The 14,842-nt window shown below is 41.6% G+C and overlaps 1 protein-coding gene across 6 annotated transcripts in view; it reads left to right on the plus strand.

Annotated features, from left to right (window-relative positions):
- PAK3 (p21 (RAC1) activated kinase 3) overlaps positions 1 to 14,842 on the plus strand; it is a 199,202-nt gene that overhangs the window by 147,149 nt on the left and 37,211 nt on the right. For 5 of the 6 annotated variants that reach the window (XM_026848321.1, XM_026848326.1, XM_026848323.1 and 2 more), the window contains one exon: positions 8,969 to 9,165. In XM_026848321.1, coding sequence (XP_026704122.1) covers positions 8,991 to 9,165 — 175 coding nt within the window. In that variant the 5' untranslated portion in view covers positions 8,969 to 8,990. Of the gene's footprint in view, positions 1 to 89; positions 207 to 8,968; positions 9,166 to 14,842 lie in introns of those variants that run through there. The other variant, XM_026848324.1, reaches the window with a different exon arrangement.

A 14,842-nucleotide genomic window follows, 5' to 3' on the forward strand; every position in this document is an offset into this window, starting at 1 on the left:
GGGGGGGGGGGGAGCGGGAAGTGCTGTGGACCCATGCAGCGAGTTCAGGGAGCTTCCACCTCATTTTGATAATCTTTTTCCTCTTTTAGCTTCTTCTGGAGCATCCATTGCTCAGGCAGTCTTAAGTGTGTCTCCAGATTCAATGGCTTAGAGCACAACCTTTCTGTTTCAAACTGTGATTTAAAAAACATGACAGAAATACCCATGTAAGTGTCTGGGATTGGGTACAAGTGGGTGGGGGTGCTGGTGGCCCTTCCCAAGGCAGTGTGTAAGCTCTCTGCTTGCTCTCTTTGGGTGACAGAAGTGTCCTAGTGACCCAGCTGGCTTTTCTGCATCATTAGTGAACATCTGTGTCCATACCTTTGTCATATGAAGTTAAGTCACTTTTCCTCTCAAAAGTAGTTACTTAGAAGTGTGTTTCTTAATGATTTTAAATCCATATACCATCAATATTTTTAAAATAATAATGACCAAGAGACTGCCTGGCATAGGGTTACCACAGGGGCTTTCCTGGCAGCCAAGCTTTGCATCTGCACTTACTACCCATACTCCCCCTTTCCACATTTCATTTGCTTGTTTCTGTTATGGACTGCATGCATTAGGTGGTTTTGCAACCACGTTGCAGGCCATCTTCTGATACTGTGATTCTGTGAGGGCTCACTTAATGTAACCCCTAGAAATATACTTCCTTTCTTTGCTGTGCTGTTAGGAGCTTTAATTACTGAATGCCTGTACAAAGTTTCATGGGAGAGCTGTTTCACTGCCCCGCACCCTCCGTATACACGTTTCTTCCCGTCCCAGGTCATGTAACCATCCCAAGCACGAGTAGTTTAGAAGGTGGCCAGGATCCCGGCATGAGCACAGTTTGAACAGATTGCTTTTGTTTTGATGTGATTAAAAAACATGCACAAAGAAAATATGTTGGGCTAGGAGTGTGTTGTAGGGGCTCAGCGCTCTCCCAGTGGGGTGGAAAGGGACTCTCTTCAGTTTTTCTTTCATGGTGTCTTGCAGCTATGCTGAAGCCTCAGCATCCTTGTTCGTGTTATCTTATACATTAAGTGCTGGTTAAGCACAGCCCTTAAATTTACACCTAACCTTAAACATCACTGGCTTGCGTGATGGAAAAATAATCCCATGTTTTGCTTTGTGGGACCACGGCCTGAAGAGCCATCCATGCCTTTGTACAGAGAGGAAGTGAGAAGGGCTCTGTTAAAACCTAGGCAAGTCCCAGTACTTGTTGCACTTGGAAAAGTGAACCTGTGTGAGGAGCCATGAAGCTTTTGTAGTGGGAGCAGGTACTGGGTTTTGTGAGTCTGCAAAGCAGCAGTGGGTTTCCACGTTTTGGGAAGAGGCACTTGAAGTGGGTGAGCTGGAGGGTGTTGTGAGATGAAACTCAGATGCATTTTGTGAAGTGTTGCCTGTGTTGTACTGGCAGTTTGCAGAGGAAGAGTTGAAAGAGTTGTGGAAAGAAATGTAGTTAGATAGGTAGACTTAGTGTTTGAAGATAAGACATCCTTGAAGGCCATTTACTGAAGAATGCTGTCAAATGTAAATTAAGAAAGAGGGAAAAAAATATGTTTGCGGGTTACTTTCATCAGTTGTGACAAGCTCCACTGCTTCAGTCCATTCCCAGCTCTAGCAGTTAAACTGGATGACTCTTGAGGTCCAGACAAAGGATATAATTTAAAGTTGAATAAATATATAGTCTAAACCATTAAATTCACAGCTACTGTATTCACATCCCTTCTGTATTCATTTTTGACACTATTGCTGCAAGTGCACTGTCAAGTGAATTTAAAACTAGTATTAGTAAATCACTTAGTAAAACTTAACGGTGCAATTCCTAACAGAAGCTTGTTTATCCCATCTCAGAAAGCAAGCAGTTGCAAGTCCTTGTGACCTGGATAGTTTTGCTTGGATACAACCTGAATTCAAAATATCCCCTCCACACAGGGAGCTGCCTATGAACAGCTAGTTCAGAGGCCAGAAGTTGCTTGTAGAAAGTTTCAGAAGATGACTTCTGAATAAATGAATATATTGGAGGAAATAATAAGTTGCTTACAGGGTGTTTGCAAACAGAGACTACATGCATCAAAGAAATTACTCAGTTTGAGTAATTTGTTCAGCTTAGAGCATGTTTACCTGGCTGTGAGGGGAATGGGGAGGTTTAACTGGCAAATGTTTGTATTGTGCTTTGAGACAGTTGTATGAAAGGCAGTATGAAAGTGAAGCATTATTATTATGGTATCTAGGGTTCTAAGTCCTTCTGTAGTTTGTGTGAACGCTGACTTTTTTTCAGAATTGTATAAAGATGGGACACAATGGTTGTTTTGCAACACTTGCACGTGGGGGAGGTCCCAGAAAGATGTCCTTATGCACAAAGGCACTGAAGCACCCTGGCTGCTGGCCCCACAGACTCACCTCCTGGCCTGCAGGCATCCAGGGGTAGAAGCAGCTAAGCACAGACTGCCCTGGGGGCATTATGGACCCTTTGTGTCCAGGCAGAGTTGCTTTAGCTGATGCTTAACATGACGTTTTTTTAATCAGAAGTATTGTAATTGAACTTAACCAAATTTTGCAAAGAATACAGTAAATGTCTTTCATGTAAATAGTAAAACCATGACTGCATCCATTCTATACAAGTAACTGACTGCTTTTTTCAATTGAACTTTAAGAAAACTGCAAGTAAACATGCAGATGTAGAAAAGCAGATACAGTTTTTCTGCAACTGGGTTGGGAAGTACTGTATAAATACCTTCAGATAGTACTGAGACACTCTGTTAAGTACTCTGTCTAGAGAGAATCCTTCTCAGTTACATCACCATTGATTTCTGGGAAATGGATGAGCGTCCCTTGGAGCAGAATTTGGCCCATATAACAAACTAATAAAATATCCTTTTGCAGGAAGTATATTTATAAACAAAGAATAAGCATTGCATCTTCAAGTTACGTTTGCAAAGCTACTGCCTGAAAATTGGCACGGCTCCTTCCAGTCAAGGGATCTTAGAAACAGTTTTGTTGCATCGCAAGCTGCAATAGTATCTCTGAGGCTTTGAAAATGAACACCAGTGTCTCTGCAAACAGGATACTCTTTGTGAGTTTTAATTGGAACCAGTCATGTCCGAATGGTGCAGACTTTGAAATAATGTGACTAACCTAAGAAAGCTATTCAAGATCTATCTACAAACAGTATTACCCAGATACACAGGGGTGAAGAACTTACTGGGATAAAGGCCCAGCATGAGATTCTGCTCTTAACTTGAACTGAACTGAACCAATTTTTGTGTGTGTGTTGTTTTGAGGATATTTGGGTGCTTCAAATACCTTCCTTTCTCTCCCTAGCTTGGCAAGAACTAGATGCAAAAATATAAGACAGACTTTTGCCAAGGGGGAATTGAGTCATGAAGAAGCTGAATGTCATATATTTAAAGTCAATGTTTGTCTTCACACTTAACTGGTGATTGAAAGGGGTGGGGGGGATGTTGGATCGTCTTCTGTAACCCTGTAATAGTGTGCAAAAGCAACTGACCTGGCTGAGAATTTGGTTTCAGCTTTTGCCACTTGGCTGTGAAGCCCTAGCTAAACACACTCAAACACACTGTTGTATTTTGGTACAACAGTCCATGTCTTTAAATGCTTCCTTAAAGCCAATGGCCACTGAAAGGAATTTTCTCTGGAGTGGGTAATTGGGTATCTGTCCTCTTTGTCACACACATGCAGTTATCTGAGAAGGGTTACCAGCACTACCTTGGTTGCACTAATGGAGTCTTTGAGGACTAAGATGATGAAAATCCTGTTGATTGTGCACTCTACCCTATTCACGAGCACAGGCTGGCCTCTTCCAAAAGCTGTCCCTGCTGACAACCAGTGTGGCTCTTACAGCTCTGGTGTGGTATGGTAAAGTGCTCTGGTAGCTGTGTTGTAGCAGCGCTCAGAAGCGAGGAACAGGTCTCTGAGCAGGGCTTACCAAGATCTCATCTCTGCTGCAGAATTATTCTGCAATCTCAGTTCTGCTTTTAAAAAATTTACTCTCTAGCACTCAGGGCTGCAGGAAGAGTCTAAAAAATGGGATAGGAGTGTAAACCAATGCCACACTGTCTCCCTGAGCTTGAGAGCTGTGGAATATTAGCCTAGAGATCCTGGAACTGCTCCCTACCCTTCAGTCAGAGTCCTGTGGATTTTGCGATCCTTTGGGCATGGAGTATGTTACTTCAGCACTGTTCTTCTAGAATTTGCAATTCTGATACAGGTGAGAATTGAAAGTCTTTTAGTCTTGTTGAGGGATTTGTTTTCAATAGCTTCTTTGGGAGAAGGTCTTCAGTGGATTATGTGCTTCTTGAATTACTGCATAGAAATTTAGCATGAAGAGCGATGCTGGGAATTCATCTTGCACCTAAGAAACAGAAGTTTTACAACCATTTCTCTTCAGGGAAGAATACAATCATCAACATGCCTTGCATGTCAAGTTGAAACAGTGTTACAGGGAGCAAGGTTGCCTGGGTCCCTGCCAGGAGGCGTAGGAAAAACTCATGAAACCAATGTGTGTTCTGATGGGAGAGACTTGTACCGTATGAACAAGAGGTGTATGAAGGGGATGAGGTAGTAGAGTTCATTTCTGGGAGGCAGGATTTGGTGCTGCTGCAACACTTCAGGATTCTTAATAATGCAGTAGTTACCATTTCTGGGTATGGAAAAAAGGGTACAAAACCCATTTTATAATCCAGAGGCTGAATGAACTGCTTTGCTAAAAGTTTCCTAGGAGTCCTTCATTGCATGCTTGCTGTTTTGTCAAGTGATGAGAGCAGTGAATGCATTTTGTTCTGAAAGATAATCTCCAAAGAATGGAAATTCTCAGTGAACTTCACATTTGTAAGAAATTAAGGTTTAGCTTTTAGAATAGAAAATTTCAGTTGGAGGGGACCTACAGCAATCATCTAGTCCAACTGCCTGACCACTTCAGGACTGACCAAAAATTAAAGCATACTTTTAAGGGCATTGTCCAAATGCCTCTTAAACAGTGACAGGCTTGGGGCATTGACCACCTCTATAGGAAGCCTGTTCCAGTGTTTGACCACCCTCTCAGTAAAGAAACAATTCCTAATATCCAGTCTTTTGACCTTCCAATCTTATCAATATCCTTTTATTTAAAAAAAACCAACCAAACCCACCAAACAACAAAACCCTAAAAAAAAAACCCAACCACCACACCCGAATTTGACTGTTTGACTGAATATGTGGGTATGGCATAACCATTTCCAATAGACAGAAGGTGGTTTTGAATGAGGTCGTCCTATGCAAAACAACACTAGCAAGAGCAAGGACTTGTTATTATGACAGGAAAGCTTGGCCCCAGGGTATAGTTTAACTTGGGCTGTCATGCTGTTGACACTTCTCTGCAGTGTAAGCCTGAGAAGGTTTTGAACTGAATAAGTCTTGTTGGCCCTCTGTTCTTCACAGGTTTTCTCTAAGTTAAGGTTGGAGTACAAAAAACTTAAAATCTGAAGTCTTACATGATAATGTATGTTCTTTTGTTGTGATGCAGCAGTACATGGAAATTCTGTAAATAAGAAAGAATGGAAGAGCAGATGGGCTCTGATCAGGAAAACCATAAATTGTAAGTCTCTTGGTGTGTGTTGCCTTGTGGTTTACTTTAGTTTTCATTTAGACCAGCTTTAGAAAGTTAATATCTACCGTTAAACCTTTTAGGCTATCTTCCCCTCTTTCTCTCTTTTTTTTTTTTTTTCTTTCCTTTTTCCCTGGTTTAGAAGTGAATAAAAGAGCTTTGTACAGTTCTTGAAACTGAGCCTGAAACAGCTCTGAGCAAAATATAGTGTTCCTTTCAAAATCTTGGAAATAATTACATCATAGGCATATTGGGCCAGAAACCGTTAATAGTATTCTTTGTGGAATGAAATCCCATGAGAAGACCTATTTCAGCAAACTGGCATTGTTTACAAATAGATACAGTGACGGATACAGTTGTCCCATTCTGAGGGACAGATGAAACTTTGTGTCCCATTATGGACTTCACAGAACAACCGTCTTGCTTTTGATAACAAGCTGAAAATGTGCCTTGGTGCTTGTGTGGTCAGCCTCATGCCAGTGATCCCAGGCAGTGAAGGCTGTCTTTGGCACTGGAAAAGTATTTGTAGGTGTGTTTAAAGATAAAATAAAAGCTTCTGTTGCCATAAGCTCCTAGTCTGTGAAAATTGCTGGAGGAAGAGGGAGCCATGTCCAGATGTCTCTGTTAGGCTTCATATGCTGGGAACTCCCTCACTCTTCCCTGTGCAGAAATGCCTGGGCATCATGCACTTTCCCTTCTACCAGGATAACATGCACAACACATGTAGTCCTACCTATATAACCTTGCAGAAATTTTCATCACTGGCTTTTTTCCGCCTCATTACTATAAATGCTTCTGCATTTTGGGATGGAAATCACAAAGATTAGTACTGTTAACTGTCTGTCCTAAATCTACAAAAGCATTTAATTCTCTAGGTAAATAGGCTACTCTGTACTTGAAAGTTAGATCAGCACAAGCCCTAGCCTGAGCAGGATTATAATTATTCCTTGGTGATATAAAGCACATTACTGCCTACATATGTGCTTCCCTAGGAGGGCTGGCCATGTTTCTCCACTGCCAGAGCAGGTCTCCCAGTAGATCTCTGCCTGGGCAGCTGGGCTGGGTGGGCAGAGCCATCTTGTGGGGAGCAGGCACATGTCGGGGACTGCAGCTTTCTGTGAAGGATCATTTCTGTGCTTTCCCAGGTGGTGTGTTCCGAAGGACAAAAACATCTTTCTGTCTGACAGCTGCCTCCAGTACGTGACTTCATTAGTTAAGAGTGCGTGATCTTTCCCATACTTCTAGGCCTGAAGGCAAGACTATAGGGACTAACACCTGGTCAGTGGCTGCCTGTAGTTCACTATTATTTGTGCAGGTGGAAGTGAGCAACTCCACGGTGTAGGGAAGTTCTAACAGTTCACATGGGGCTTGAACCTGTGCGTAGGCATTCTTTTGCCTGGTGAACACCATATTGATTTACTAGCGGAGCAATTGTTTGAGCTCTCCCTAATTTGCTGCAGGCAAAACATGCCAGAATAGCTCAGATCACTAATTTAACACAAATCAGTGGATGAAGTCAGCTGGGCAGAGTGCTTATACAAACTGCTTCCCTGATGGAGGTGAGAAACTGGGGTCAGTAAGGTCTTCGAATACATGTTTATGAATCAAGATCTCCAGCATCTGTGCTTCATGCTGTATGTACTAAGGAGGGGGCTGGGACCAGCTGTTAGTAGGGTTTTCAACTGTTTGACCCCAGGATGGGTCCCTGGGATCCCTTGGGGATCTAGACGTTCAGGAACCCCACTTTGTGGACCCAGGGACCAGTGCAAGGCAGAAGTGTGATGGTATATTTCATTTATTGTTCTTGTCACTGGAGAGATGCTTTGAATCTTAGATCTTGTATTTTGGTATCTCATTTAGATTAAATTAAAAATGTAAATCAAGTAATAAGAAAAGTGATCATTATATTTGTGGTAATTTGAAAATGGTAATAAAGGCTAAAATGCCCATGTCATCAAAAACAGTCTAGAGTGAACATCTCTAAATGTTTCAGTTGGTCATTTAGTTTTTATGTGGAAGGCATTGTCAGTTAAGGCAACGTGGATTTGATTATTCCCTATTAATGTATCAACTGGAAATCCTGGCAAAATTCTAGCTGTATCAAAATAAATGCAGTTGTTGAAAACGTTAACCTTGGTTCTTAAAAAATCTCAAAACAACCCTGAAAACCCTCAACCATGGCAGCTTTACCTGACCAAAGTGAGAGCATCAATTCTGTTACCAGTTGAACTTCAGGACCTCTTTGTGCAAGTGATAGTCACCATGTTTGGCTGATACTTCTGAAAAGAACCTACAACTTCCACAGCTGAAAAACATCAGTTATTTCATTTTAAATTTAAGAGAATAGCTGGTGACTGTGTTATCTGTGAATCAGCACAAGGAGAGATCCATAACACATGCACAGTGGTCTGTACATGCCTACCATAAAAGGAGCCACATTGATTTTAGAGGGATTGGAAGGCAAGGTGTCTGTAGAATTGTAACCTTTAAAAATATGTAGTATAGCCCACATCACATCTGATCCGTCTGAAATCATACTCTATTTTCAGGTCTTAAAACACTTCATTTTACCAAGTGTTCCTTGTTTGTTAAACCAGCTACTTAATCCAGACTTGAATTTTAATATTTAAGATACACTAGAAATAATAGGAATTTGAAGTCTTACCTGTCCTGTGTTTTCCCAACTTAAGAAAGTTTTGTAACAATTTCAGGGTATTGAAGGACTTGAAGGATGACTTGAATGGTTTTCAGGATATGACCATTTTCCCGCTTAGGTTTTGATTGTCTTGAAAGCAAAGTTATTGCTTATTTTTATGTGCAAGAAAGTTTTTAATTGGTACTTCTGAGTGAATTTCATTTGAGAAGATCATTTCTTTTGAAGTCCCACGCTCCCAGGACTAGATCCTCTCCAAACACAGAGCAGGGAGGGGAAAAAGAGATCTTAATACTTGCTATCCATATCCTCCCAACATGCACCTTGTTTCTTACATCATAGAAATGATTCACTATGATACAAGTATTTTCAGTAAATCATTTAAATTTTGCTTTGGAAGTCTGGTTTTAGAAGAAAATTTGGATTGTAAACAACTACAGGAAAAAATCTGTAAATAATTTTAACAGCCTTTAACTGGGATTAAAAAAGAATATTGTAATGGTGATACGGTGATTTTTAGGAATTGGCTGCTGCATTTATTTATAGCAACCACAGTAACCTTATTCAGAGCAAACTTCTAATAGAGAGACTTCCTTATTCCACCAGAAAAATTTTCTTGCCATTTTTCCTCCCCTGGACATCAGCCTTGGCATCCTTACTTGACAGGCATGCTTTCTGTTCTGCTTTTGCAGGAGGCTGTGAGGGCTGCTGAAGATGTCCGATAGTCTGGATATTGAAGAGAAACCTCCAGCCCCACCGTTGAGAATGAACAGCAACAATCGCGATTCTTCAGCACTAAACCACAGTTCGAAACCACTCCCCATGGCCCCTGAGGAGAAGAACAAGAAAGCCAGGCTTCGCTCCATCTTCCCAGGAGGAGGGGATAAAAGTAAAGTATCAGCAGTGCAAATGGGTGGCTACATCTCTGTTTGCTTTCTTTTGATTGTTGATTGCCGTCTTTGCTTTCTGCCACTGCTTTCTTTCTGTTTCAGTTGGTCCTTCCAAAGCCTTCTGTTTCAATTACTCTAGTAACATGTTTCAAAAGAGGAGGAGGTGTTCAGTCAGTTACTTTCTTGTCTTTGAAAAGCCGGTAAAACGTGCACGCATTGTGCGACTTGTCTTTTAAAAATAACTTTATAGTTAAGCTGGAGGATCCTTTCCTCTGGATTTTGATTTGCATTTGCAGTAGAAACAGAGATGAGGTTATGTACTTTTGAAAATATATTTGCAGAAGTGAGACAGCAATATGCCTGACACTTTTGGGTTTTTTTTTAATGCACTTACATTCCAGAAACAGGAGCATTTTGCAGTGAGAGAGGATGCAGAATGGCTTGGTTTAAAACCTGCTAGGTGTGCTTACAGCAAGAGAGTCTTTTAAAAATGCAGGAAACAACATTTCAGTTGCATTCTTTGAAATGCGTTTGGAGAAAGAAGTGTGTTTTGAGTTAGTTTATTTAAAGAATTAAGGGAAGCAGTCTTTTTTTGTAATGCCATGGGAACTGATGGGCTGCACCCATAAGTGCTGAGGGAGATGGCTGATGTCGCTGCAAGGCCATTCTTTATTATCTTTGAAAGGTTATTGTGACTGGGGGATGTTCCTGATGACTGCAGAAAAGCAAATGTCACATCTGTCTTTAAGAAGGAGGATTTGGGGAACTACGTATGGGCCAGTCAGCCTCACCTTGATCCCCAGAAAGCTAGTGGAGCAAATCCTCCTGGAAACCATTTCCACACAAATGAAGGTTAAGAATGTGATCAGGAATAGTCAGCAGGGATTTATGAAGGGGAATTCATGCTGAACCATAATGACAGCCTTCTACTGTGAGATGACAGGCTTGATGGTGAAGGGAAAGCACGTCTACTTTAGTAAGGTGTTCAACACAGCCTCCCATAGTATCCTTGCTGACAAGCTAATATAGTACAGTCTAGATAAGTGGACAGTAAGATGGACTGAAAACTGGCTGAAATGCTGGTCTCAAAGTGTTGTGATCAGCTGCACAAAATCCAGCTGGATTTTGAGAGAGACTCCAGCTTTGAAATCCTCACTCTTTCTCCAAGGATTGCTCAGAACTGTGGGAGTGCAGTCATTCCTCAGAGCTCCAGCTCACCTTCGCAGCTTGACTGCCCTGTCCCCAGTCTCTTCTACAGGTCATGTGGAGCAGTTGGAGGTAGTCTGGTGTTCAGAACTCCTTACAGGCAGTAGAAAGCACAATTTCAGCCCTGTTCCTCCTCTCAGTCAGGGGCAGTCCTGATGACCTCTCTCATGTGAAGGTTGTGATTGTATGGGCCCATCCCTCAGGCAGACCTGGCCAGTTCACTCTGCAGAGTGCTTCCCAAAATGTCTCCTTCTGGAAAAAAAAATATTTTTCAAATAATTCTTTTTGAAGAGCAAAATTAAAATATCTCACAGCTTCTTTAATTCCTGGATGGACTTGGGTTACTACTTCTGACTGCCAGCAGGATGGTGTTATCCCTCTCAGAAGGAATATTTCTGAAGTAGGACGTGCTGTGTGAAATGCATGCAGAAGCGAGGAGATCCAGAAACAACCCCTCCTGGAAATGATCAGTGACATTAAAAATAGATGTAATTAACTACCAGTCAGAGCAGTCTTAGGAAACATGCAAGTATCATGATTTTAAATGTGACTGTGAGGGAAAGCAACATACAATTTATAGCTTAATTTTGTTGGGTGAAATAATAAATGAGGGAATTTAGCTTGGCTGGCCAAGCCCCTTGAGGTGGTTTTATCTCAGGGTCGGTTTGTGGGTCAGGGTATCAGCTGGCCTGTGCATGCTTCACAGACTCAGTGACATATTTTTGAGAGTCCTGCTTATAAAACAGAAGGTGATTGAAATGGCTGCTCTCATCTAGTGCAGTGCTTTGCACCATCATAACTTTATATTTAATAGTCCACCAGTGGTACTAGTAAACAGAACATGAAGAAACACCATGGCAGGGTGTTTCTGTCTGAACCTGCAGTTGTCTTTCATTTGTTTACCAGACAGGAGGGATGTGAGGGTGGATATGCTGCAGTGCATTCTCTCCAAGGCAATGGTTTATGCCAGGACTGCTGTGCTTGAGGACCAGGCATCTTTCACTCCCAGTCACTCCCCTCTTGGAGCATAGGGTTTTCAGTCAGGGTTTGAGCACTTCTCTGTTTAAAATCTTGTTTTGGCAAGCCACTGATGGCTCTATGGGGCCCCTCTGTGTGTCTACAATTGAAACAAGCCACTTGGGTGTTAGTGTGCTGCTCCTTCCCATAGCACCTGACCTCCTAATGTTCCTTGCTGTACTCCTCTCATCCCTGTCTCTGGGGTAAGGTACCCCATTTCCTGGGGGCAGGATGCCAAGGCACACAACTAAAATACCTTTCCAGTGTCACGTGGGTAATCTGTGTGAAACAAGGAGCTGAACCTGCTCCCCCCATAGCCCATGCTGAAGCTGTGAAATTGGCCTTCCTTCCTCGGAGGTAATGATGGTGTTGGGAGCCGCAGTGGAGTTCTAGCATTAGTGTTTCCTTTCAGCAGAGTGCTGTTACCTCAGGAGAATTGAGAGCAGAAAGAAATTACTTAATGTTCTTCTGGTTGTCCGATACAGCCTTGTTCTTCTTTCATTAAACCACCTGTAATTGCTGTGCTTTGAAGTAAATTAATACTGTGTGTGAACTGGTGGCTCCATGAAGGCACTGTAGAGCATTCAGCCTAAAGAAATGAGAGGGCAGCAGGCCCACCACAGCTCAGATGCCCCTTTCAGCAAAAGAGGTACATCCATGTTAAGATTACTGAGTGAATGATATCACTTCCATCTAAGCTGCTTTAGACTTAGTTGCAGATAGGAGCAGAGTTTGACCTTTAGTCATCTGATCTGACCACCTCCTGTACAGAAAAACAAGAAAAGAGGGACGGAGAAAAACCCAGTGGGGTTAAGATTAATGGAGAAGAAAGAAAAGGTTAAGGCTGCTGGGGTAAGACAGGAGGAGCAGAGCAGGAAGGAGGATGGGAGGACAGTGTGAATGAAAGTGGAAGGGAGAGGGGATAAAGGAAAGAACAGAATGAGAGGAAGAGGCAAGCAAACAGGAGGGCATAAGCGTGAGGTCAAACCCTTTCTCCCTCTCTGGAGAAAAGCTACCACTTATCTGAGTCACATTTTTCTCCCAAACAACTGCTTTTTTAACATTATGATGATGATGATGCAGATTGTGGCAGACAGCATACACTTCCTTGTTCTCTTTCAGTCTGTAATAGTTACTGAGTTGGTGTGGGTGACTCTCGTGTCTAACTGCTGTGCAGCAGGAGTGTTTTGTAAGGGGCATTTACAAGAAAATCAAATGAGATTTTCTGGTATAAAACCCTTGAATCCAGTCTGTCATTGCTTCAAAGAAGTCATGTCTTTTCCTGTTACTTTTCCAGTTTATGTAAACTAGAAGTGATTTGACTTGCAGGGCACAGACAGAAGCATCAAAGTTTTTAGGCTGGGGAGGGGTAAGGGTTTGGCAAGGAGCTGTTTTAATTCTGTATTTAATTTATAGTTTATCAGTGTTTGGACCATAGGTGTTACATCCACAGCCTGGTAGCCAGAGGTCCATAAAACAGATGAGGCAAACCTTGGGGCATGAGCTGGAACACTTGTCCATTCTAGGCTTCTCCTGCCAGGGGACAAGTGATGCTTTTGACGGAATGTTTTCTGTAATGCCTTATTTCACTTCTAGATTTGACTGTTGCTTTAAACTGAATTTGATGATCCTTTAAATCTAATTTTCACTGCATTTGCTTGCAAATGATGAGGTAGGAAAAGCCAATTTTGTTATCTACAGTAGAAAGTTATGAATGCTGAACAGAGATGACATCTTGTAACTGGCAATATCTATCCTGAAAATTAAACAACATCATCTTAGAGATAAAAGAAAGGGAAAAGCCTTTGCATTTGTATCTGATATATTGCTGCCATCTTTACTGAATGCTAAATGAAAATAATTCATCAATTAACATTGCATAGTGATATGCAGTACAGACAAAAGGTGGGAGTTAATTATTTAATGAGGATAAATGCAACAATGCAGAAAAAGGATTAAAAACATCCAAAATACTATAAACTATAAATATGAAGAGGGAAGCATCTTCCAACTAAAGGAGGCTGTAAGGTAGAATAAGAAAGATGTGCAAAGAGAGACCTCTGAGCGAAGACAGATCCAGGTTAGGAGGGGTGCTGATACACAGGGAGCTTAACCTTTGGATGAGACCTCTAGGTAAACCCATGAAGCTGGCCAATGTAATACTAAAACACTGAAGGAAAAAGTTAATTAAAAATACATGAGCATGGTAGTGCTTTATGTTAGAAGGCTGATGTACCAGAAAATAGAGTAGCAAAGCTGTATCCTCGTCAATATTGGTAGAAGGGGACACTTGCTCTTGAAATAAGACACACACAAAATTGTCTTAGTCCAGCTGTTTTTAATGTGTAGAACATGACTGTCACTGGCGCCGCACTGAGGGAATATGGAAGGCAAAGAGGACCTGAACAACTGCTTCTTTCTCTCCTGCTGATGTGTAACTATGGCATGTGATTCATTTTTATATTATCATTAATAAATGGCCTTTAAAGACTCTGATACAGAATCCTATTGTGATAGGCACAGTGTAAACCTCTTGTATATCTCTGGGTTTCTCACAACTGTTAGCGTGAAGACCTGTCACATCAGACAAGCCTGCTCAGGGTCACGATGAGGATATGTAAACGAAGCACACATTAAACTGGTAAGAAGGGCAGTAGAGAAGAGGTGAGATTCTGGGGTGCAGATTGCTTTATTTAAGGACATGAGGTGATGTGACTTTTTTGCATTCCACATGCGCGCTTTATTCATGTCTTATTTCCTGAGTTTGTGTTAATAAATCTCACATACTGCAAGTGGGCACTGTAATATTTGTTCTGTTCCAAACAGAGCATGTTAATTTTTCCTCTGAAATGACAAAAGTATTTGGTAGAATGGCAGTTCCCCTCTCAGCTGTTACAGATACACCACTGGCACTAGAGAAGATTTTACAGATAGCTCTGTACTGTATTACTCAACCATGTGGTAGTTAGTCTTGGAGCATGCTGGTTCTCCAGGGAAGCCAAATATTTCAGGTACCTGCCAGCAGGATAGATGTTGCAATGTGAGTTTATGCTATGTTTATCTGGATGTTTGGGAGTTGTCCAGAACTGGCATTATTGTCACCATTTTTCAGAGAAATCTCTGTTGAACATAGATTCTTGATGCATCAGAGTGAAGCCAGCTTCTCTCAGCCTTTATTCCACTCATTCTTTATCAGGGTCAATAAAACTGGGCTGAAGTGAGTTTTGTCAGTAGCAAAAAGCATAGGAGAAGGAGAACCACAAAGGTTGTTACATTCAAAATGTGTTTAAATTGAAGGGAAGTGAGAAACATATGCAGGTTGACTGATTTCCAAGTCTGTCTCTTTCAATAAGATACTCCACACTCTGAATACTGGTGGAGCAAGTCAAAAACAAAGAATTTCTGGAGACTAATAAAGCCTGGGGTTTATGGTTATATGTCTTAGTTAATTGA

The sequence above is a fragment of the Athene cunicularia genome, assembly GCF_003259725.1.
Source record: "Athene cunicularia isolate RWA chromosome 4 unlocalized genomic scaffold, athCun1 chr4_part3, whole genome shotgun sequence".
NCBI classification, from domain to species: domain Eukaryota; kingdom Metazoa; phylum Chordata; class Aves; order Strigiformes; family Strigidae; genus Athene; species Athene cunicularia.